The sequence below is a fragment of the Ursus arctos genome, unplaced genomic scaffold, assembly GCF_023065955.2.
Source record: "Ursus arctos isolate Adak ecotype North America unplaced genomic scaffold, UrsArc2.0 scaffold_15, whole genome shotgun sequence".
Taxonomy (NCBI): Eukaryota; Metazoa; Chordata; class Mammalia; order Carnivora; family Ursidae; genus Ursus; species Ursus arctos.
In genome coordinates, this window is record NW_026622819.1 from 48,057,193 (window position 1) to 48,081,314 (window position 24,122).

Here is a 24,122-nt window from a genome sequence, read left to right on the forward strand (position 1 = left end):
TAAGTCTAAGTTCCTAAATTACTAGTGTTGGAGGTCCCTGGTGCGGGGGAGGGAGGGTCCCAAGTCTTCATTCTTAAAGGTCACCTTTTAGCTCTCATCCGGAACATGACAAAGCCACAGGAGTCCTAGTCTCGAGTCCTACGAAGGTCTCAGCACACCTGGGAAGGCAGGGTAAAACCACCGACCGACCTCCGGCTTCGGCGAAACAATAACAGAAACGTCATACGCCTGAAGCACCCGCCCAGCTCGGCGCCCACTGGCGGACGCATGCGCAAAGCAGGCGAAGGCAGGCAGCCGTCCAGCGACCCTAGGTATCTGCACAGTCATTAAAGTCTCGGAAGCCCTGGCTCCCTCGCCGGGTGAGGCGATTCCTGGCAGTGGTTATCTAGGATTACCCCCCACCAAAGACCAACACGGGAAGGAGCCGTGCGGTCTCCAGGGCGTTTCCGTTTCAAACCTGAACTTCCGGTTCGTTAGCCGGTTCCGGTCCCCGTTTTTCACTTCCGGTCGCCCTCGGTTCCGCTGCGGCCGGTTCTTGCGTCCTCTGTTGCGGGTTCCGCCGCGCTCCAGGTGAGGGGACGCAGGGCACTCCGGGGCGCTGCCCACGGAGAGGCCGTTGGGGCCGGGGGACCGCAGCGCAGCCCTGCTGTTCGCGCTACGCGGCCTGCACTGCGGCCGGCCGCGGCGGGCTGGAGGCTGCTTGTGGACGCCCTGGGCCGCGTCTGCCCCAATCTGCGGCCCAGGCCTCCGGCTCCGGCCAGCTCGTCGGAGGAGCCTCCGCCCTCCCATCCGGCCTTCTGGCTTGTGTCGCGGGCTTCCCGAGCCCCAATGGGTTTTGCGTCCCCTGACTTCATTCCTCCTCCTCTGGGGTTTGTCCATCCCTCCTCCTCACCCTCCCTAGTGAAGGCATCGGGCCTCTGGGGTTTTTGAGGCTCTCCTGTGCTTGTATGCTGTCCCAGACCATTCACTTCCCATAGCTGTCGCCTCTGCACTACCTCGCGGTTGCTGCGTCTGTGCTGTAGGCTTATCGAAAAGTTAACCTCTGAATTCCCAAGGTGTTAACTTTTGCTGCTATTAGTTTCAAATTTTCGCCTTTGCTACTTTTTAGTCGTGTATTTGGACAAGTTGTTTTCTTTTTCAGTTTTCTACTGTGTATAATGAAGACGACAGTTGTTAGATCAGGATTGGGAAAATCAAGTGAGATAAATTGTTTAGCATGTTGTCTTTATTCTGTCATCGCCACCATTCGTCTTGCTCTTTAGAGTTTACGAAGTGCTGTCACAGGTGTTATCTCGCGCGTTAACACTGTTCTTGTTAAGTAAATATCGCCTCATTTTGAGGTAGGAATTTTGGAATTGAGTAGGCAAGTCAGTACAGTATGGTAGACAGAAGAACTAACCCCAACAGCTGTTCTTGACCCTAGGTTCACCATAAAGTTGCGATCCTTACTTGTGTGGGTTTAATTGCCAACCACTCCCACCCCCAAATCATTTTTCGGTTTATAAATCTGATAGGGTCTAGAATGATACAAAGTATTAGAATTGTGTGAGAAAGAAGGTTAAATGTGAAAACATAAAAGGACTTAGGCATTTGCATTGTGTGTTCCATTGTGAATGATCTGAATATTGAAGAAATGAGGTTCAAAAGCAGTTTTAAGGACTATGCATTTAAAATTTTGATGGTGTTTGTTTTGTTATGCTTGGTCCTTTAGAGCAATTGCCAACTTGGAATCCCACTAGTGGTGTAGGTGTACAATGTATAACATTTGTATACTACTTTACTAAGCATGCAGAGCCCATGCCATCTGGCATATTTTCTTTTTTAGCTGAGAAAATTGAAGAGTCTAGAGCACTGGCTCTCAAACTTTTAGTATGTCTCAGAAATGGGGTGAGGGGAAGGCTGGGACAGGGATTGTTAAAAAACAAATTGCTAGGTCCTTTCTCTCCAACCCCAATTATATTTTTAACAAGTTACCAAATAGGGTCATGCTGTTGATTGATCTGAGACCACACTTTGAGAATACTGGTCTAGAGGTGAAATGACTTGTCCAGGCTTATCTGGAGCTCAGGTGATCTCCAAACTCTCTTCCCGACCCCCAACACAACATAAACTGTTTTAGTGCTATTTGCATTCTCAGCTCATGTAAATTTTCATTTTTATTCCCACTGTCACAGAGAAGTAATATTTAAACCATATTTTAATTTGGCTCAAAAGGTCTCTTTGGCTCTTTATTGAGGATCATAACATTTGTTAGAGCAAGTTATCTCTAACAGAATACATTGCCCTAAATTAGCACTTTATTTAAATTTCAGTAGAGCAGGTATAAACATAAGAGCATAAGTATAAGTGATTTTATGGTGCTCTCTTCTAGTGGACATGTTGAAGACACCTTAAGTTTCTAAGTAATTTTTGCATATTATGATTCACGATTTGCCTTCTTGCAGTTGGTCATAATCCAGGGAGAATGCAATCAAATGTTTCATTAAACAAGCAATAGCATTTGGAAACGGGGATTAGGAAATTCAATTCTCTGACCTGGGCGGGGGGGATGGACTTAGGAAAACTGATAGTAAGTTTTAGAAGGGAAGAGACCTACATGCTATTGTTGATGAGAATAGCAGCCAGTATTTAATCTTTGTGTGCTTATATCTGTGCCTGTGGGTTTTGTATTTACTGATCTTTGGCACCTTGCCTCCTGTAGGTTCCAATTCAAGAGAGGCAGTTGTGTTGTAGGGGAAGAAACATGAGATTTAGTCAGAAGACCTGTTCTGTTACCAACTATGTGCGCATGAGCAGATTACTTAACCTCTCTGAAGTCCCATTTCCTTAATTGTAAAAGAGGGACAATTCTTATATACCTTGTTAAAGGACTTTGCATAAAAACTGTACAATTTGTTAAATATAAAACACATAATGGCAGTACTTTTTATTTAGCACAGTGCCTGGAACACTTCAGCTCAAGTTTTTAAGACAACTTATTTAGCCAGTACTTAATTTATGTAGTGCTTACTATGTGCCAGGTCTATGTGACTTATAAATATTAGCTAATTTAACTCTCATAAGAACTCCAAAGTAGGTAGTATTCTCATCCTTAGTTTACAGATGAGGAAACCTAGACATTAAGAGTCTGATAACTTTCAAAAGTCAAATAGCTAATAAATGGGATAGCTGAGATCTGAACCCAGGTACTCTGGCTCTAGAGTTTTCATTTTAACAGCTCACTGTGCTACTTCTCAAGTGTTAAATGAATACGACTAGTCCATCATGGAGGAATTTACCTGTAGCATAAACCTGGTCAAACAGAGAGGGAGGGATAGGTAGCTGATCATTGCAGCTTAACAGTCGAACAGGGAGAATCGGACAGAGTATTAGAAGTAGTAACTTTAAGCCAAAAATTGGGAGGGTAGGAGAATTTTAACTTTGAGTCCTAATTACTTTTGGTGTTCTGGCGTTTCTGTAAGGAGAAAATGTTATTTCTCCACCATCAAGTTGTAAAGTAGGACTCAAACTGCATTGCTCCTTAAAGTTAGTTCCAAGTTTGGCTACATCTTTGATACATCTATTTTAACTTGTTTACTTGTATATCCCTTACTTTTTAGGTATCTTTTTCTGAGTGAAAGCTGCTTGATCATATGTTTCAAGGATGGCTCTCCCTATCATCGTAAAATGGGGTGGACAGGAATATTCAGTGACCACACTTTCAGAAGATGATACCGTGCTAGATCTCAAACAGTTTCTTAAGACCCTTACAGGAGTGCTGCCAGAACGCCAAAAGTTACTTGGACTCAAAGTTAAAGGTAATTCTCTACTCACTTTAAATTTTTTGCATTGATATACTTATGAATTTTTATATTAGTTATTTTTTTCTCTTTAATAAGTCTTTCTCCTTGGAGATTCCTTTGTTAAGGATATTCCTAAAATTGTTTTATGATGAAAATAAGAATATTAAAAATTACTTGAAAATACCACCACTATTAAGATTACTTTTGATTCCTCTGACAGTTGGTGTTTGCGTGTTAAACTTTTGGCTCGGAAGTCTCAGGTAAAGCAGTGTAATTTCTGACATCTGTGTTCTAGCACAGCTTTTTCATTACAGCTTTGTTCTTATACTCTCCCTAAATTATCTTTTCTGCTTCAAAAGTAATGATTTAAAATGATGATTTAAAAATTATAGGCAGTGTTCATATCCAGTCCGAAAGGGACTTTCATGGTGTTTGTCATATCATTGAAGGGTGAATTAGGGGTAGCAATAAATCTCTAGTTTTATCTTAGGTGCTCAGTGTTCAAGACTTTGTGGAAAACATCTTCATCTTGAACAACAAAATAAAACATGAATTTATTTTGTTCAGCTGGTTGGATAAAGGTGTTCCTCTGAGATGGAGTTGGGGAAAGAATCAAACCTTGTATTAGTTGCTACTTCTTAGTGTGTTAGACATTGCTAATTCAGCAGTGACAGTTTGTTAATTTAAGGAAAAAAGAAAAAACTGCTGTGGAATTTGTACCAAACCTTTTAATGTTAGGGTTTTGTATAATGGAATAGTGAAACCAGCACCTGAACTTTAGTGAGAAAACAGTCATTTGCTTGTATTGTAGGCAAACCTGCAGAAAATGATGTTAAGCTTGGAGCTCTCAAACTGAAACCAAATACTAAAATCATGATGATGGGAACTCGTGAGGAGAGCTTGGTAAATGTTTACTTTTGTTACCATTTGTCCCTTTGAAGATATGATTTATATTACACTGTTGTATCATGGTTTTAATTGTGGTAAAATTGTCAGTTTGGCAGTCAGTGAAAAATAAAAACTTCACAGTGTATGTGGTGTTAACTCAGCGGAAAACAAATACTAGGGAACTTGTTAGTATATAGTTAGCCATAAGCATAGTAGTAGTGCAAATGGTCAAATTTAACATGGTAAATCTGCCCAGTGAACATATATAATGAATTATAAAATGTGGAAATTTTCTCACAGTGTGTGTTTGAAAGATTCTTGAACTCAGACTGTATCTCTTATTTGCTTTTTATGTTATGCATGTATTTGTTACGTTAAAGACAATCTGGTAAAACAAAGCTGTTTTTCATCTTAATAGGAAGATGTCTTAGGTCCACCTCCTGACAATGATGATGTCGTCAACGACTTTGATATTGAAGATGAAGTAGTTGAAGTAGAAAATAGGTAAGTGCTTTATACTATCAAAGGAAATGGGTTGTAATGTGAGCAAAAAGTGAATATTTCACCTGATTTTATTTTTCCATTAGGGAAGAAAACCTATTGAAAATTTCTCGCAGAGTAAAAGAGTATAAAGTGGAAATTTTGAATCCTCCCAGGGAAGGGAAAAAGCTTTTGGTACTAGATGTTGATTATACATTATTTGGTAAGTCATCTAAAATTGTGCTTCATCTTCTGTTACCCATAACCACTCTTTTTTTTTTCCTTTTGTTCGTTTATTTTTTCCTTCCAATATGAAATATTTGAAAGCTTTTCTTATTATTATAGAAAGTATATCATTCATTGTAGAAAATACTGAAGTCATTTGTAATCCCAAACCCCCAAAATAACTGTTCTTATATTCTGAAGTGTATCTTTCAGGGTGTGTTTGTATGTATATCCTTTTTACCTTTGCTTAATGATATTTTGAATATCTCAGTCATTTGCTATTATTCATTGTGAATTAAAGATACATATTTTTTGGTCACCACTACTTTAATTTATGGATGTATCTTAATTTAACCACATCATTCTCTATTAATTATTACATTTTTGGGGGAATTATTTAAAAATCATTTTTGATATTTCATCCCTGGTTTTTCATTTAATTGTGTTCAAGGCAAAATCTTACTTTAAAATTTCTCATGTCAGCAAAAAAGAAAGATGTTTATTTCATCCTCTAATATTGCTAAGAACTGATTAGTTAACTCCTGATATTAACATGAATTTATTTACGTCTAATCCTAAACTTTAAGTACAGGTCATAAGTTAATGTATACTTATTTTAAAATTTGATTATGAAGTTAGTTGTGCCTATCATTCTGGTGAAATGTGATTATATCTGGAAGGTGAATGGCTTAAGTGAGTATAGGTGGCTCTAGTTTGTTTTTCTTGTCACAAAATAACATCTGTATTTTAAAGACTACATGAAAACTTAATTTACAGTTTACTATAGAAGCCTGAATTCTGGGTATTGCCTTTTCCAAATTAAACAAAATCAGTTAATTAAAATTGAATCACAGTGGTATTAAATTGTGTGCTTTGAAAGACATCCATTTGTCAACCAATGTAATTCAGTCTCAGGTAGTTTGCATTTGAATGTTTATATTACATTTCATAATTTTCATTGATATCAGGTACTTGTCCATGATAACAAACTAGTAATCATCTATGACTGATTTCCTTTTAGATCATAGGTCTTGTGCAGAGACTGGAGTAGAATTAATGCGACCATATCTTCACGAATTCCTCACATCTGCATATGAGGATTATGACATTGTTATTTGGTGTAAGCTATATTTTTTGCTTAGATTTCCATGGAAATAATCTTGTTCTGTCAATTATTCTGCTTTATAAAATGTGACTTCAAATGTCTTGTGGTTAAATATGATACATGTTTCATTTGTTTTAGCAAATTTATGATGAAACGTGTTTGACTTTCTTGCATCACAATATACACTTACATGTATATTTGCCAATACCACTGAAGTAGTTAAATACAGGAAGAGAGTAGGTTATGGTGTCAGAATAAAAATGATCTTATTTTCGTAAGACCCCACCTTGATTAGGAATTTTTCTTTCTGATCTTTGCTGTAGAATCTTTGATGCTTCAGGATATTGTTGCTTTATCCTTTCTTTATCACTCTAGTTTCAAAACACTTGGAGAAAGACGTATAAAAAAATCACAGTGATGTTGTTCTTCAGAAATAAAGGAATATGAATTAACTTAAGGAAAATTAAACGGACTAAAGCAGTATTACTCAAATTGTGGTCTGTGGACCATTCCAGGAACTTACAGGTCTGTGATAAGATCATGAGTTTGCTTCCAAAAAGTAAATTTACTACATTACTGATCACACTGTTTAGTTCAATGGACATTTTGTTGTGGCAAGACTTTATTGAGAAAGGAAGCAGTGTATTAATTTATATCTTATCTCCTCCCAAACATTTAAAGTTGCTTCTTGGCAAGCCGTAGGCAGAAAAGAGCTATCCTGATTGTGAATTAAATAAAATCTCATCATGAAAAATAATACGTTTAATTGTACTAGGTTTTGATGAGTGAGCACAAATTTGTTATTTCAATCTTTAAATTTCCTTTGTACTTTTCCTTTTAATCAGAGTATCTCCATTATTCAGTATTAATATAAGTTCACAGCCATTTAGATTAAATATATAGTTAAATACATGTCATAAAATACGTATTTAAGATAAGATACAAGGAAGAAAGCTTCCTGGGAACAAATTTTTGTTCAACTGACACCTGAGATGACATTTGAGAAAAAAGTTTTTTCTCTAAATGTTATTAAAGTAGACTTAGAAATTTAAAGAATTTTTTTACAATCATATATTTAAAATAAGTTATTTTTGTAAATTATGATATTTTATGGTAGTATGTTGAAAAGGGCACTTCACTTTGGAGCTAAATAAGCTAGAGTTTTAATTCCGACTTTGTCCTTACTTTGTGATTCTGGGCAGGTCAATTAATATCTCTGAACTTTAAGTTCCTCATCAGAAATGAGCATAAGTAAACCTGTGTTACAGGGTAGTTATAAGAATAAAAGTATCAGCATAGCAACTAGTACCATGTCTGACATATCATAATCACTTAATTGGAAACCCTTTTTATTAGCTATGAATATTATTTTTTTCATCTGGGGATTGTAGACCTAAAAGAGATACTGAGTTTAAAAGGTTGTTTTTCCCTATCTCATGATGGTTGTCATTGTAGATATATCAGTCTCTAAAATTTTAGTTCAGCTGACTAGTTTTCAGTATAAGGTGATTCTTCCAGTTTGTGTGTGCCTGTGTGCTAAAGATTTTTATTTTGAGAACTTGGGTACCTCTTTTGTCTTTTAAAAAATACATACACATTCATACACATGCTGTAAACAATTAAACTCCTTTTCCCTTTTTAAACATTTTACTTGATAATAGCCATGTAGTTTAGTCTAGTAACTTGGGACCAGAAGGGCATATAAAACTGAGGGTTGAATTTTAATATCAGTGATCTCAAAACCAATGGGTGTCTGACAATGAGCAGATACATAACAGATAGAATTTATGAATTTAGTTGTCTCCGTCTCATTGTTAAAAGCTCCTAGACTCAGTGAGCACTAAGTTTCCTGAGTCTGGCAAAATGTTGATTTTCATTGTACCTAGCGATCTTTAACATCAGCTTTTGGCACATGACATTAACGTGCTTATATTGACATATATGCCAGTGCATTGCGTAGCTGTGGGAACATGGAAGTAAATTGGAGATCCAGGCACCCTATATTTAAATGTGGATTCATAGAGAATAGTGTCAGGGTTGTTTTTAAACAGGAATTTAGGTCCTGATTTATAAATTTCCTACATTCAGAATTCTTTTGAACATTGGTTACCTGTATCTTTTAGATAAACGTTGTTAAAATTCTTAGTTCTCTGTTGATGTACTAAAAGTAAGTTTATTTTTATAAATACTTAAAATTACCATAAGTATGTTAGGAATTATTTGTGATGCATTTGAACTTTTAATCTTGCTTCGAAAACTTATACAGAAGAAAAAAATTTTTAAATGAAGTTCAGGCTTTTCATTTGTATCATATTATCATTCTTCATATTTTAGCTGCAACAAATATGAAGTGGATTGAAGCTAAAATGAAAGTAAGTGTTAGACAATCCATTTAAGAATGTTTTGAAATTGCATTTGTCTTTTTAGAAGTTCCAAGTCGAATTAATTTCATTCTCATTGGAGGGTGTTTAATAGATAAACAAATGCCATTATCAGGAGTAGAGGTGTGTTTAAAGTCTGATTAATGGTGGAATATATTGTGTAATTAAGTCTTTTTCAAGAAAAAGTACAGCAGAGCTCCATCTCCTTCCCCCCCCCCCCCATTTTACAATAATGCTTCCCCCCTCCCCCCGCCCCTTCTTTTGCTTTGGTGTGTAATAAAGAAGTGATGTTCTTCTGAAATATATAATGGAAAGTAATCTGTTTCTAGTTTATTTTCTTTGGACTACCATTTGTTGGCTTAAACGAAACTAAAACCTTGGTAGTTGTTGAGCAAGGTGTGGTAGCCAGTAGGGTAGAAAGTTGGCATTGGGGGAAATTGTAGCTGGAATATCCAGAAAGCCTGGAATTTTTCATATTATTATATTTTAACCACATGAATATTTGTATTTATAGGAGCTGGGAGTGAGCACAAATGCGAATTATAAGATTACCTTCATGTTGGACAGTGCTGCTATGATAACAGTGCATACTCCAAGGAGAGGATTAATAGATGTAAGAAATCATTTTACTTTTGTTTAAAGACTTGTTTATTTTCTCATATACTTTTTGTGTATATATATATATATTGATGGAGAAAAGTAGAGAAAGAGTTGAGAAGTACATCTGAGTGGATAGTAAAGTATCAGTTGAGTTTGACTTAGGAAGATGTATGTAAGGTTAATAGATTGGAGTTTAATGATAGAATTAAGGATCTTGAGCAAGACTGTCAAGAATGGTCATGGATAATTGTCCCATGATGATGGCAGCACAGTGTTGCTCAAATCAGAGTAGGTGAGAAAAAATACTGAATATCATCAAGGAAGATACTAGAAGCAAACCAAAACATACTCACCCTGCCCTATATAAAACTGAGAAGTAAAAGCAGATACCATGATGCATGTACTTTGGTATGATGTCTGTGTAACCCTGGAGAAGAGGAACAAAAACCATCAGAGAAAAGGGTTGGGCTAAAAAGATTAGAGTTCTTTGTCTACTCATCAAGTAACTATAAAGAGTAAGAACTCTTACTCGAAGGTGTTGTGATAGTCACTGTTGGAGATGAGGAGACATGGTCTATACCTTTGGGAAGCACACGAACTAATAGGAATTGGGGAGAACTTAGCAAACTATGAAGGCGTGGAGGAGACTGTATTAAAATTGTCAAAATCATAAACAGAATCCTTTAAGCGCATGGAGATTTATTCAATAAAGGAAATACTTCATACATCAAGGGAAAAACATTATTACTTACTAAAGTACTACATTTATAAAATCTAAACACTAAAAAAAAGTTTGGGGAATGTTAAACATAGTCGTGTGAAAAATTAGAGAAATAAAAATAAATCTGGTGGTTGCCAAAGAGGAGATAGGTAAGGGGATGAGTGAAAAAGATGAAGGGGATTAAGAAAGACAAATTTCTAGTTGTGAAATAAGTAATGGAGATAAAAGCACAGAGTAAGGAATATAGTCAATAATGTGATAACGTTGTATGGTGACAGATGGTGACTATACTTATCGTGGTGAGGACTGAGTAGTGTATAGAATTGTCAAATCACTATGTTGTACACGTGAAACTGATATAACACTGTATGATAATTATATAAGAAAAAATGAATAAATCCTCAATATCTAATATAGGGAATTGGATATAAAAATTTTTGTTCATCCATAAAATGGAATGCAGCCATTTGATGTAAAAGAATATTTAGTGATTTAAAAATTTATGATACATCATTAAAGTTTAAGAATTACTTAGCAGTATTTGCAGGCTGTTAGAAATAGTTTTTAACCCTTACTTGGTTCAGGTTTCCCCTTAACAAAAAATCTGTGAACTCTAAAGTTGTTGATGTTTATAAAAAAGACTGGAGGAGGGGCACCTGGATGGCTCAGTTGGTTAAGCTTGGACTCTTGGTTTCGGTTCAGGTCATGATCTCTGGCCTGGGCTTGAGCCCCACATAGGGGCTGCTAGGTGCAGAGTTTGCTTGGGATTCTCTCTCTTCTGCTCCCTCTGCCCCGCTCTCTGCTCTTGCAGTCTCTCTCTCTCTAAAATTAATAAAATCTTAAAAAAAAAAAAAAGACTGGAGGTAAATATATCCTTGGTAATGACTGGATTATAGGTAATTTAAAATTTTCTTGTGTGCTTTTCTGTGTTTTCAGGTTTTTTCCCTACAGTCAGCGAGTATTATTTCTTTAATTGAGAAGAAAGTAGTCCATGTTTTAGGGAACAAATGGCACTTGACATAATTAGAAAATGACAGCACTGGGGCGCCTGGGTGGCGCAGTCGTTAAGCGTCTGCTTCCGGCTCAGGGCGTGATCCTGGTGTTCTGGGATGAACCCCACGTCAGGCTCCCCTGCTGGCAGCCTGCTTCTTCCTCTCCCACTCCCCCTGCTTGTGTTCCCTCTTTCACTGGCTGTCTCTCTCTGTGTCAAATAAATAAATAAAATCTTTAAAAAAAAAAAAAAGAAAATGACAGCACTATTTAAGAGGATGTAGGATTTTAACCCTGGGTGTTATAAACTAAAGCTCTTGTCCTATTTCTTTAAGCTTTTGTTAGCTAAGAAAATGAAGAATCTGGCTTACTGTGTCAGTTTCATATTTGTCTTGAAGTATTTAGGGGCTTTGTTTCAGTAGTAAAAAAAGAGTAAAAACTAAGGCAAATAAAATTAAAATATTTTAAATAATAAAATAATTTCAGTAACATTCTTTGCAATAGCTAGGACACTAAAAAAAAGGCTTTTTCTATATTAAAAGACGTTCTAGAAAGAAAAAGAAAAACATTTTTAAATGACAACTTTTGTTACCAGTTATTTTTTACCATTTAATCTCCTATAATTATTATCATATAATCTCATATTACCATAAAAGAGACTCCTGTCTTCAGCAAAAAGTACTTCTAAAAATTTATTTAAAAAATTCTCTGAATGTGTGAAATAAACTTATATGATTCAAAAATAAAAATAAAGTATGTAATGAAAAGTCTTCCTCCCCTGGCCCTTTAGCCACTTAGTCTTCTCTTTCTACTGTTCTTGTGTGGTCTTACAGAGACTTTATGCAAGTACCAACAGATATGAATATGTAAGGAGTTATCTTTTTGAAGGCTCATTTTAACAACTCAAATAAAAGTAAGAATTTACAAATTATAATGCTTTTGAAGTTAACCAGTTGCTCTAGAAATTGTGTACCTGTGCCACTGAATTTAAGACAATCTGTTTTCCTCTACAAAATATTTAAATTCTGTATTAATAGAACCAGGCACATTGTTCGTTATTAAGGTTTTCTAGTTTTGAAAACAGACCCATGTGACCCTCAAGCTCTGAGGGGCATGTATTAGCCCAGGAAGTCATGTGACTGTTCAGCAGACAATTAAACAATTACTTTAAATTCTTACATTTTAAATAATTCCTTCTCCTTTGACACCAAATCTTCACGTTAAAACTAGGGAAAGTCTTATAGCGGGTTTAGTTAGACATGAGCAGACCTTTCAGAAGTTAACACTGTGAGATCCGTTGTGCTTTAAAGTGTGTTGCATCTCAGCTGTGGTCTGTTCACGCAGCCAGCCGTCACTGTCCTGCAGGGGGAAAGGAGTGCTCTGACGTGGTTTGGGCATGTTGAGCTAGCTCTGCTTTTAAGAAAGGATGAGCTATTGATAAAATTTGAATTAAATGTAAAATTTTGTTCTAAGGTAAAGCCTCTTGGTGTTATATGGGGAAAGTTTTCGGAGTTTTACAGCAAAAAAAACACCATAATGTTTGATGACATAGGAAGAAATTTTCTAATGAACCCACAGAATGGACTAAAGGTAAGACGTAATTTTACTTGCTAGGATTATGTAATCCGGAATTTGTGGTAGAGCTTGAGCACTGTTGAATTTGATAAATTTTCGGAAGTACTGTATTATGGTCACAGGCAAGAAAGCTTACATATTTCGAAAAATTGATATATAGTTGAACATTCTCTCTCCCACATTGATATCTTCTTGGTTTGCCAACTCATCCAGGTGTTTTCTGTTTAGTTAGCTCTATGGAACAACGTGGGCTTACTCACATTGACTTTCGGCATCACTTTGTAAAAGCAACAGGCATTTTATTAGGGATACAAATCTTAGGATTTCTGATGTTCTGGTTAGCTGGAAAGCTGGTAGTGTGGATTTATTTTTTCCTTTTTAACTGAAACTAAGGTTTTTTGAAAATTCATACAGGGCAATTAGAGATCTTAGAGTTATAAAATACCAGAGCTAGAAATCTCTGTCATCTTGTCTACCTTCGTAACTTTATATATAAACAGTCTGATGATCAGAAAATATGTAACTTGCCCAAAATCAGGTATGTAACTGGTTAATGACAGAATTTGAGTTAGAATCTAAGTGACTCAATTCCTAGGCCAGTGGTGATCTTAGCATGAAGTCATATGCAAATTTGTATAGGCACGATAGTAACAGTTAATCCTAGGAGCCATGTAAAATTGGTAAGATAAAAATTTGAAACTTTGCATTTCTGGATGTGGTCTTTAGTGTATGAGGATAGGTTAGAGACAGAATGCTGATCTTCGTAGTGAATTGCCGCAATTATAGAAGCTATTGACTTGGAAGAAAAGTACTTGAGGTGGATTGGTGGTTATGTTCCTCTTTAAAAACGGTTTCTGTTTGAGGCTTTGGGAGAAGTGTTTTTCTTGTGTGTAGTTTACCAAGTGTGAGGTATAGGAATAAATTCTTGAGAAAAGATTCAATTGCTCTAAACCTAATTCTCTATGAAACCAATGGTTAATACCTGTCAAGAAGAGCGGTGAAGTCATGATGTTCAAGAATGATTTTTTGAGGAAAGTTTTAACTTAAAAAAAATACAATCATTAGTTTCATATCTGTTTAGAAGAAAGTTCATTTTCCCAGCCCACATTTGGGCCCTACTTACCTCTGGATGCAGAGATGATATGAATTTCTAGTTCTTCATGTTACTTTAGAGCAGGATTTTTTTCTTTTTTAAACTAGACATTCCATAGAATCACTGAAGGAATTTCTCAAAATACAAGTCTACAACCCTCCAAATTTTAATTCAGGAGAGGTATTTTTAAACATTCCACTGATAATTTCTCCCATGTCTCCTTTTGAAAACCTCTTTTAAGAAGGTAGCTATTAATGATTTGCCCACATCGACATAGAAGCAGTTTTGAAATTGAGAACTGTTCTTACTGTGTTTTGTTGTCATGGTTTCATAATGTTCTTGACAGAAGTCTCAAAAAAGATTTCACAGAGATCTTAAAGATGACTGCTTATTTTTAGAACAGTAAACTTCTAATAATATAAGTTTGCTAATCTTAAGGTTTGACATAGAATATAGAAGGCATTGTGAATTATGAATACAGTATTGAACTAAAAAAACTTTCGTTTTGGTCATGGATAAATCGATACTCTGAAATTTTCATTTTTATTTATACAAGGGAACGATGCTGTAAGAGAACGCAGATAATCTAGACCATCTTAAGTTCCTAAAACTGTTTCTTTGATAGGAGACTACAGTGGTCATATATATTGTCTGCCCTGCTAGTGAGATCATTTTTCAAGAATGGTACAGTAAGAAGTGATTATGCTAGAACAAGTGAAGTTAGTTAAGTAAATAGTAGACTTTTTTCCACCTAACTAGTTTAACTTTTAGATCCAGAGTCATAGGAGTATTTTAGTTTCACAGTTTAATAGTGCTTACAACCACATGTTTCAAAAGGAAAAGTAACTTAGCAGGGCCTTGGTAAACTAGGAATTACATTGTACATTGTATGTTAATAGTTTAAAAGTTAACATGTTGTCTTTACAATTTTTATTTGAATGAAAGAATACTTTGAAATATTATAGTATTGCCCAAGATTATGCAGAAACTCATTTCACTACGTCATGATCTCATTCCTCTGTGCTTCCAGCCCCAGGGCTTAAGCAGGGTCTGATTCGTCAAGAGAATCTTCTCTTAATCTCCCACATTCATGGCTACTGCTGTGAAACAGCAGTGCCCACCCTGCCTGTTTGGGAGCGGGAGCACCTACAAGTGCTCACTTCTGCACAGGTTCACTCTGGTGCCCTTCACGGTTGTGGGAGCCTGGCTCACCGACAGCCGTGGAGATCCCTGGCAGCAAGCTGTTCTGATGCGAGTAGAACATATGGAAAAATGGTGGTGCGTTTTTCCAGTAACAGAAAAGTGTATAAGAAATATTTAAAACCTTTCCTGTTCTTGATAGGGTATGGACTTCTTTGGGTTCATTGTTCTCAACCAGTGACATCTGCTTTTCAGTGTTACTGTGTAAAATTCATAACTAATAAGCAGTTTGCATTTTCTCTAAATCAAAGTAAGGGTATATTAATACTTTACTAAGTACAATTTATTCAGTCCTTATATGTGTTTTAGGAGTGTGATTTTTAAAAAAATATCTTTTATAAAATGAAAAAATCCAAATATAAATAGAACTGTAGGAATTATATAAGGAACTCCTACATATGCATCATTCAGTTTAAACAACTTATTAATTCATAGATGATTATGTTTGCTCTGTACCCTACCTACTTCCCTCTCTAATATTTTGAAGCAAATCCCAGAATATCATTTCATCTGAAATTAATTAAAAACTTTTGGAAGGCTGTCTTGAGTTTTATAAAGATATTTGAGCTGATGTCAGAAAAAGCAGAACTCCTTATTGAAACTGTGACATAAAGGAAAGTGCTTAAAATTTATTATTTAACAAATCGTTATAAAGATAACACATGTAATTACCACCCAAGTCAAGGTATTAATAGCCCTTACTAATTACAGTTCTCTACTCTGTCTACCATCTACTTTTATGCTTTTGAAGTGAATAGTTTTCATCATAAAACATATCATCCGTAAAATTTTGGAAAATAGACTTTTTATGGGAAAACTCTTGTGTAATTAAAAAATATTTTTATGGAGACTTTAATGATAAAAATGCTTGCGATAAAATGTGAGAGGACATGTTACATAAATGTATAATATCTTAGCTATATAAAATTTTATAGAAAAATACTGAAATGAAGATCATTGTTAAAATTTATCTCACTCCCCTGTTGGATCAAGCTTGTATTTAGATTAACTTTTTATAAATTGGGTGGCGTAATTTATCTATTTAGTAAAAAGCAGCTGCATTGTTAGAAGGGGAAAAAATCTAGCAGTTTTGCAAAGTAAGAAGCCATGGAGGGCCCAAGTGCTGGAAGAAAGTTGGTGTTTTCAGGTTCAGACAGAAAAGATAACACAAGGTACATAGGGTGGAAGGGCTCTTAACTTGACACGGTAAACGTTAGACACAGACTATCAGTTTATTACACTGAGATAGTGCAAAAGTCATTTTTAGTACTAATACCCTTAGTAATATTTTCATCTCATTAACTGAGTTTGAATGAGAGGTGTAGATTTGTGGTAGTTTCCTTATTGCAATGTGAAGTGTTGCATGTTTGTTTTCTAACAGATAAGGCCTTTTATGAAAGCGCACCTAAATCGAGATAAAGACAAAGAACTTTTAAAATTAACTCAGTACCTCAAGGAGATAGCAAAATTAGATGACTTTTTGGACCTAAATCACAAATATTGGGAAAGGTAAGTGCTAATTGCTTATTCATTTTCTTTTCACAGTAGTGAATGAAAACATTGTCTGGTGACCCTGGTATACACAGTTATGAACTTTTATTTAAGATGGGTGAATTCTAAAACTATTTTCTAGTGCAGTGACATCTCCCCTGAAAGTATTTTTCCCTTTCATCTTAACCTCTACCTTGTTCATAGCCTGTATCTCTTAAGATCTTTAATACTTCTAGGAGAGAGGATTTGAGACTGGTACACATTCGTGTTGCTACTTATAAATTATTTTGTGACACTGGGTAGGTCACTCTTCTGTGAATCATATGGGAAGCTAGTCTCTGTTCTCATACTATAAAATAAAGACAGGATAAAGTAAAACACACTAAAAAGTTTCCTTTTAAAAATCACTCTATAAGTAATCTCTCTGTACAGCAGAAAAATTAGAAGACTAGAATCCAGTAGAGGAACAATTAGTTAATGATTTTCCTTTCCAAACAGAACCACCATTACCATCTTGATGTGTGGTCTTCTGGTCTTTTTTCTAAGCACAAACGTATGCACACATCTACAGATGGCCTGCATATGAACATCAAGATTCTGAAGCAGGGAAAACCTCTGAGGAGGTGGACAGGATTCCCTAGTGTACTGCAAGTAATTTTTTGGAATTTGATTTTTAGAGATCTACTTGCTTTAATGCAGCAACAAAAGAAACTGTTCATGTAATAACAACAGTTTGGCTTTTCAGATCACTCTGACATATAGCTTCTTATTAGATGATTCTCCTAATCCTGTTAGGAAGGTAAGGCAGGCATTTTTATCCTCATCTCCAAATTACTGATGGTGTAACAAAGACATGGAGATAATAAATGCCACAAAGTGAGCAAGTTTTGCACTGTTAAAACATGTCCCCGTCTTCTGATTTTAAGAGCTCTTTCCCCACCCCTCACACTACTGAGTATAGTAGTTTGTAAATGTGAGAAATAGAAATGTAAAAATTTGAATTTAATGGTAGATTCCTATAAAATAATACGAAGGGAAAATTGTTTACTTAGTAAATTAACGTCTTTGTATCTTTACATTCTTGATCAGAGTCCTTTAGTGTCTGTTTCCCATAGTCTTTCCGCAAGAAAAATAAGATCTTTAAATGAGTTTGAGGTTCTTTTGGGCAGTTACACTGTTAAGATAATCACTTTCACATTAGGTGGTCAGGCAGTACGAAGGGAGAGTGCAGTCTCCAGAGCCTTGTTTTGAATCTGAGCTCTGCCGCTTTCTAGCCGGTTGAACTTGGGTAAGTTGTTAGCCTCTTCGTGCTGGTAAAATAGGAAGAAGGTCTAAAAGAAAGCTCTTCTTCGAGCTGTTTGTGAGGACTGAATGAATTAATACCTGTACTTAAAAGAGTGGCTGGCACATAATCAACAGATATTAGCAATTACTAACAATTATTACTGATTTGGAGGAGTTTTGTTATTAAAATGAATTGCTTTTGGGAGGAGAGATTGTTATTGTGAATTTATCATGACACAGCTTAGACATCTTTATTTTATTTCTTGCAGGTATCTGTCAAAGAAGCAAGGACAGTAGTTACAAGTTATACTAACAGTTATTGAGGATACTTGAGATCACAAACTTCTTGCTTTTATGCTAGAAATCATTATGATAGTGCTGGACACTGCAGCGAATATCAGACTGCTTATACTTGGTCTTCCAGTTTTTTGTAAATTTAATTTTATATTTTTTGAAGATCTTAGCAATATGCTAAAACAAAAATCCTTTTTTCCCCTATATGAATATCCTGTTACTCTTGAAAAATAATTTTTCCAGCATTGAGTACTGAGTTCCCCCCCGCCCTGACACACACACAAAAGTGGACAAAAATGTATACTCAACATTGTCATTTCGTGGCTTTGGAAATGAGTTATGTCTTGTGTTTTTGTCTCATTGTGTTGTTGTCTGACTAAATCTAAGACCAAACCCATCTTGAAACTACTGCTTTTCCCTTTAAAACCCAAAAAAAAAAAAAAGTTTTTGCGTAAGGAACCTAGTTTGGTATGCTTAAAATCACCAGAGTTTTTTTTATTCCTTTGTCATAGACACAGTTTCTCTTCTCACTGTGTACTATTTTCATCTCTTAAGTTTTGAGCTGTCTCAGTTTGGTCTATATGTGTGTCTGTGTTCTTTGAGTAAAACTGGAAAACGTCAGCTGTGATACAAGTGTGTCTCATAGTATGAGAAATAGAAAACATAAGACTGAAGAGTAAAAACTAAGGAACAAAAGTTATTTCTTTTTGGTGGCTAAGTGGAGGCACTTCTGCCTAAAATCATTGTCAGAAAAGCAATTAAAGGCAATACATTCTTAAGGGGCCATATCACTGGTTCAGCCCTAAAAAGCATGAACAAAAAGTTTTTGTTCTGTTCCAGCTGTATCTTGTCTAAGTGCAAACACTGTGTTTCAGTGAAAATATTTAGCCATAAGATTAAAAAAAAATTATTTGCAATGCTTACGCCTGCAGATATGTAATGTGACCACTGTTTTGTGTTGACAGTATTGCTTTACACAGTTCTTGTGTTTGAAAGGAATCTGATCCTTTCAAATAAACATGATGTATATTGTTCTTACGGGACTATTTCAGTGGTGTAAATAATAAATACTTTTTCTTAAAACATTGGTTTTGCTCTCTACTGTCCCAAATATTTTGCCTCTTTGTTGACTCACAAAGTGAAGCAAACAGTAGGCTGAGGCAAGGACCCCTTGAAAACACTAAACACGTATGGTTTAAAAGTGTGCATATCACTGTTCATTCAGAATTGGTTTTAGCAGCTACTTAGATATATTAAATTACTTAGTTCTAATAAGTACCATGTTTTCAGGAAGATAAGCTGTTTTCTTTGTGACTGGTTATTATAAAGATACGCAGTGCAGAAGCGTTTGAGAACCTTAAATAATTAAAATGATTCAATTAAAAACATATTTCTAAATTAGGCTAAATTTAAAATTTTTTTTTAAAGATTTTATTTATTTATTCGACAGAGATAGAGACAGCCAGCGAGAGAGGGAACACAAGCAGGGGGAGTGGGAGAGGAAGAAGCAGGCTCATAGCGGAGGAGCCTGATGTGGGGCTCGATCCCATAACGCCGGGATCACGCCCTGAGCCTAAGGCAGACGCCCAACCGCTGTGCCACCCAGGCGCCCCTAAATTTAAATATTTAAGGATGGAGTAGAGTTTTTTGGAATATTCATTTCACTGGGGCATTTTCCCATTATAAAAGGCAGTTTATCCTTCCAAGGTAGGCATGGAAAGGACTTAATCTTGTTAAAACTGGACACTTTAAGAGCTCTTTCAATAGAACTGTTTAGTTCAATAAAGAGCAGAACATTTTCTAAATCAATATAAAATATGAAAGTGAGCAAGCCTCAGAAAGCGAAGTAGGATTTTTAAAAAAACATTATTTGCCATTAGGTGGGGCTCAAACCAAAGTTTATTAGCCGGTATGCAAAAGTTAGCAGTTCTGGGAGAACATTGTCACTGCTGGGCTTACTGAGATCGCATGTGTTTCCTAATAGAGTGTTGGGAGTTTTACTTCGTCTTCTGCATCTCATGGTTTATCTCTGTGTATGTGGCTCACACAACAGAACCAGGAGATGACTTTTAATTCAGATACATATGCTGATGAAGCAGCAAGTTAGTTCTACGATATATATGTTCCAAACTTTTAAGCAGTTGGTTCTTAGTAAAGTATATTTAATCTAAAAATTGCAGGACATCACTAAACCTCTGATTCAGAGGGCGCTTTGAGATCTAGTGACCCCTCAGGTCCTTTATGAAAATCACTTACTGGACTAATGATACCTATACGGGTTACTCAGTTTTAAAGGCAAGGAATATATATATGGGTCATTACAGTGAGTGACTGAAACGTTCTTTACTCACAGAAAGGAAAACTACAGTTTTGTGGAGGAGGTGGAGCTGTGTAGGGAGAGGAGACTGGGATAGAAGGAGGGGCAAAAAGAAAGAAAGGAAAACGCAAGGTACTTAGATATTGCTTGGTTTTTAAATGACTTGGTTGTGAAGAATAGTAGTAAAACGTGAATAGTGAATAAACTGGTTGAGGGATTTTTCTCATCCCAAGTAACCAACAGAACTTTCAAGGAAGAAATTGTTACAGTTTCCCCTAAGTATTCTTTACATCAAAATGTATTCTTATTAGCTGGAATAGCAGCTCAAGAGGCGTCTCTAGAGATTTAACACTTAGGTATCTATGTAAGGGTATGCTCGGTTTGGAACTGCTTTGGAGAAGCCTTCGGCCTTGATGGGAATGCTAAGTATTTAGAGCTTAAGGAGAAATCCTTGAAGATTAGGTTGACAGATTTATCAAAGACTTAGAGAAATTAATGCATGGTAAGAACTAGAACAGAAATAACAGGCATCCTGTGGGTTTAAAAAAGGCTATCAATTAACTGGTATCAATGAGTTTCCATGTAGAATGTAAAATCACAAAATCTCTGACACGTGATTTTTTAAAACTCTGTGGAAGTAAGCAAGTATTTCTTAAGTGCTGGTATAAAGATACTTCCTGATATAAAGTGTTACTTATTAAAACCTGTTTTCCTTCTGAAAAGCTTTAAAAGTTCAACCTATCGCTTATAAAACCATTTATAAACAGTGGGAACACAATCATTAAAAATATCAAAACCAAAAAATATCCAAAAGAGATTGTTTAAACATTAATGATATTTCCATAAGTCAATATGGCTACAACAGATAAGTTACACTGTATGTGTGTAATTTTTTTTTTAAGATTTTATTTATTTATTTGACAGAGAGCCAGCGAGAGGGAACACAGGCAGGGGCAGTGGGAGAGGAAGAAGCAGGCTCCCAGCGGAGGAGCCTGATGCGGGGATTGATCCCAGAACACTGGGATCACGCCCTGAGCCAAAGGCAGATGCTTAACGACTACGCCACCCAGGTGCCCCTGTATGTGTGTAATTTGTGACAGTAAAGGCCAAACTGAGGACCTCTTAGGAACATACAGATTATTAAAATAGAGTAAACAGTTTTAGTTGAATACAAATCCCTCTTAATCCTATTACCAACTCTTAATTCCCTGGAGCACTTTCGATTGCTAATACTTCTTGTTACATAATATGTAGGAACAGCTACAGTTTCCCAGATGAGGCCTTAAGAAGAAAAGGCAAGTGATTTGTCAGAAGAACCCTTGGCTAGAATCCCTCCTTACTAACAAGTGGGATCTTGCACAAGTCTAATTCTTTGAACTTTTGTTTCCTCCTCAAAAAAGTACTAATAATAACACTTCTCTTTCCCGTAGGCTGTTGCAAAGGTCAAATGAGAATTCATGGGGAAGTACCTTGAAGCAGCTCAAGCTTATGTGACTCTTAGACGTTACTAGAAGTGGTTCAGCAGGTGTGGCTATGATTGAGCTATATCATTCTTGAAATTATAATTACCAAGAGTGCGGTAGTAAAAGGAAAACTCTTTGTAATTACGTATGTATTTTACAAACATTACCATGGCTTTCTGAGAGTTCTAAACAAGGAAAGTAAAATGAGAATGACTTCTTATGGCCTACGTGTTTTTGTAAGGATCCAGCTGCTTTTAGTAATCATCTGGACTAGAAGACCTGCCAACCCTGTTCCTAACCCCCCGAAGTAAGTAGGTTTGAAACTTTAGGGGCATTATAATTACAGCTTGTATAGTGGAATATTAACATTTTAATTTTAATTCCTAGCTCTTCCTAGACAGAAGCTGGCTAGTTTTGCCATGCATGTAAAAAAATAATCATTCCAAAGCAGTAAGAATTTTTTAAAATGTTTTTTTCCATATAAAGCTGTACTAAGGTAGATACTAGTTTTTTCCTGGCAGGCTTGGCAGAATGAACTGTCTGTGCAAGAACCAGGCAGTCAACATTTAATGGACATTTGTTAGTACCTACTCTGTGCCTCAGATGCTGTTCTTCAGAGGTAAACACAAAAAGATTTTCTTCCCTCACAGAATTTGTGTTTGGGTAAAGGAAACAATATAATTTTCAGAGAGTGAGAAGTGCTATAAAAACATGATAGAAAGTGGAGCTGAGGGTGGGTGTTTGGCAATAGCATGGGCTGGGGCGGGAAGACCTGAATGCTAAGAGGTATCACTCAGAATATTATGGGGAAGAGTAGCGTGGGTAGAGCTAGGAGCACGAGCAAGGCCTTAAGGCCTAGTGGGAGGTAGGTGGTGGCTGGTGGGAGGAGAGGATGGAGAGGTAGGCAGAGCCCATGGGATAGGATTTTGCGGGTCACCATAAGTAACCTGGTGAATCCTAGTGAAGCAGGAGGAACCAGTGGAGGGTTTTAAGTAGGGGAATGACAATTTTTTAATAGCCTTATTGAGATCAAATTTACACACCCTAAAATTCACCCATTTGAATTGTGCAAGTCAGTGATTTTTAGTCTATTTACAGAATTGTGCAGCCATCACCACGATCTAATTTTAGAACCTTATTTGTTTTTAAAAAGGTCATTCTGGGTCTTGTATGAAGAATGAACTATAGAGGGGCAAAAGTAGGAAGGACAAGATCAGTGAGGAGGTTACTGTTATTATCCAGGTGAGAGGTTTCCAAAGTCATGGAGGGAAAGTCTGCTTTCCTTCTCTCCTTCACTGCATCACTTCCTAACTACTTAGAGGCCCCGGCGTGTGCTAGGTACTGTCTGAGGTGCTAGGTCTTCAGTGGTGAATGAGGCAGACGTGATCCCTGGCCCACGGAGCGTGCGGGTGAACAGAACCACTTCCTCCCCAGCCTCTAATGGGGCTACAACGTGTGCCCTGAATCAGTGGCTGAATTCCGCTGCCGTTCCCCATCTCTCAATCCCGGAAACCCTTCCTCCCACGCTCGTGCAAACCGGTTCAAAGGTGCTGCGTTACAATCCAATCTTTCAGAGAATGCACTCCTAGAAAATTTTTCAAGTTTTAGTCGAAGCATAAACAAAATAAGTTAAGCCTGAGCTGCTGCTGAGGGGAAAATAATGAAGGAACGCTTAAGTGCTATTGCCGATATTACTGTTTTAAGAAGACATAATTAAAAAGAAAGAATATGGGACTGTGAATATTCTTTATTTCCCCCTAAATGCTTCTTTGCTCAAAGAATGAGTGTACATCCATTGTTTTGGTGGATTTGGTGAATCTGTTTAGTCAGTGTTAGACGTAATTATTTAAAAGAGCTTTCATTTTTATTTTTAAGGACTATTTTTATTTGAGAAATAAAAATAATTTTTAAAAATTACATATAATCTCACCATCTCGGGGTGACCCAGTTAACATTGTGATGCACTTCCTTCCAGGCTTTTCTCTGTGTCCATGTATACTGATGAAATATTTGTGTAAGAATGGCTAGACATGTCTCAGTGGCTGGCTGTGCCTTGAATTAGGCTGTGTGGTTATTTTTAGATCCATATAATTGAAAGCCTCTGGAAGCAGAGATCCTATTTCTATTACCTTTGTATTCTTTCCAGGTACATAGTAAGTTTCTGTACTTGGTAGACCTGTGACAAATAAGAATTAAGCTACCAAATGTGTGAATAAACAAGCTATAAAATATG

The 24,122-nt window shown here is 36.3% G+C and overlaps 2 protein-coding genes across 6 annotated transcripts in view; one reads left to right on the forward strand and one right to left on the reverse strand.

The window, feature by feature from the left end:
- Positions 1–454, reverse strand: part of RNF145 (ring finger protein 145) — a 97,004-nt gene extending 96,550 nt beyond the window's left edge. The window contains exon 1 of one of the 3 annotated variants that reach the window (XM_057312290.1): positions 85–454. In XM_057312290.1, the coding sequence (XP_057168273.1) occupies positions 85–107 (23 nt within the window). In that variant the 5' untranslated portion in view covers positions 108–454. The remainder of the gene's footprint in view (positions 1–84) is intronic. The other 2 variants (XM_057312289.1, XM_057312288.1) reach the window with 2 other exon arrangements.
- UBLCP1 (ubiquitin like domain containing CTD phosphatase 1) lies at positions 298–24,122 on the forward strand. 3 transcript variants are annotated; one of them, XM_026510885.4, is made up of 11 exons: positions 298–570; positions 3,600–3,797; positions 4,594–4,685; positions 5,089–5,174; positions 5,258–5,373; positions 6,397–6,495; positions 8,815–8,852; positions 9,376–9,474; positions 12,646–12,762; positions 16,422–16,549; positions 21,857–24,122. In XM_026510885.4, the coding sequence occupies exons 2-11, from the start codon at positions 3,644–3,646 to the stop codon at positions 21,918–21,920; spliced, it is 993 nt and encodes a 330-aa protein (XP_026366670.1). In that variant the 5' UTR covers positions 298–570; positions 3,600–3,643; the 3' UTR covers positions 21,921–24,122. The 3 variants fall into 3 exon arrangements, with proteins under 3 accessions (XP_026366670.1, XP_026366672.1, XP_057168275.1); XM_026510887.4 differs by lacking the exon at positions 21,857–24,122 and adding an exon at positions 18,085–19,192; XM_057312292.1 differs by lacking the exon at positions 21,857–24,122 and adding an exon at positions 17,733–18,045.

What these genes read in the sequence shown, in the direction of transcription:
- UBLCP1 (XM_057312292.1), top strand. Translation starts at nt 3,644, where the DNA reads ATGGCTCTCCCTATCATCGTAAAATGGGGTGGACAGGAATATTCAGTG. An exon ending in GTAGTTGAAGTAGAAAATAG is followed by an intron (nt 5,175 to 5,257) that starts GTAAGTGCTTTA and finishes TTTTTCCATTAG; the next exon opens with GGAAGAAAACCTATTGAAAA. An exon ending in AATCACAAATATTGGGAAAG is followed by an intron (nt 16,550 to 17,732) that starts GTAAGTGCTAAT and finishes CTTTCACATTAG; the next exon opens with GTGGTCAGGCAGTACGAAGG.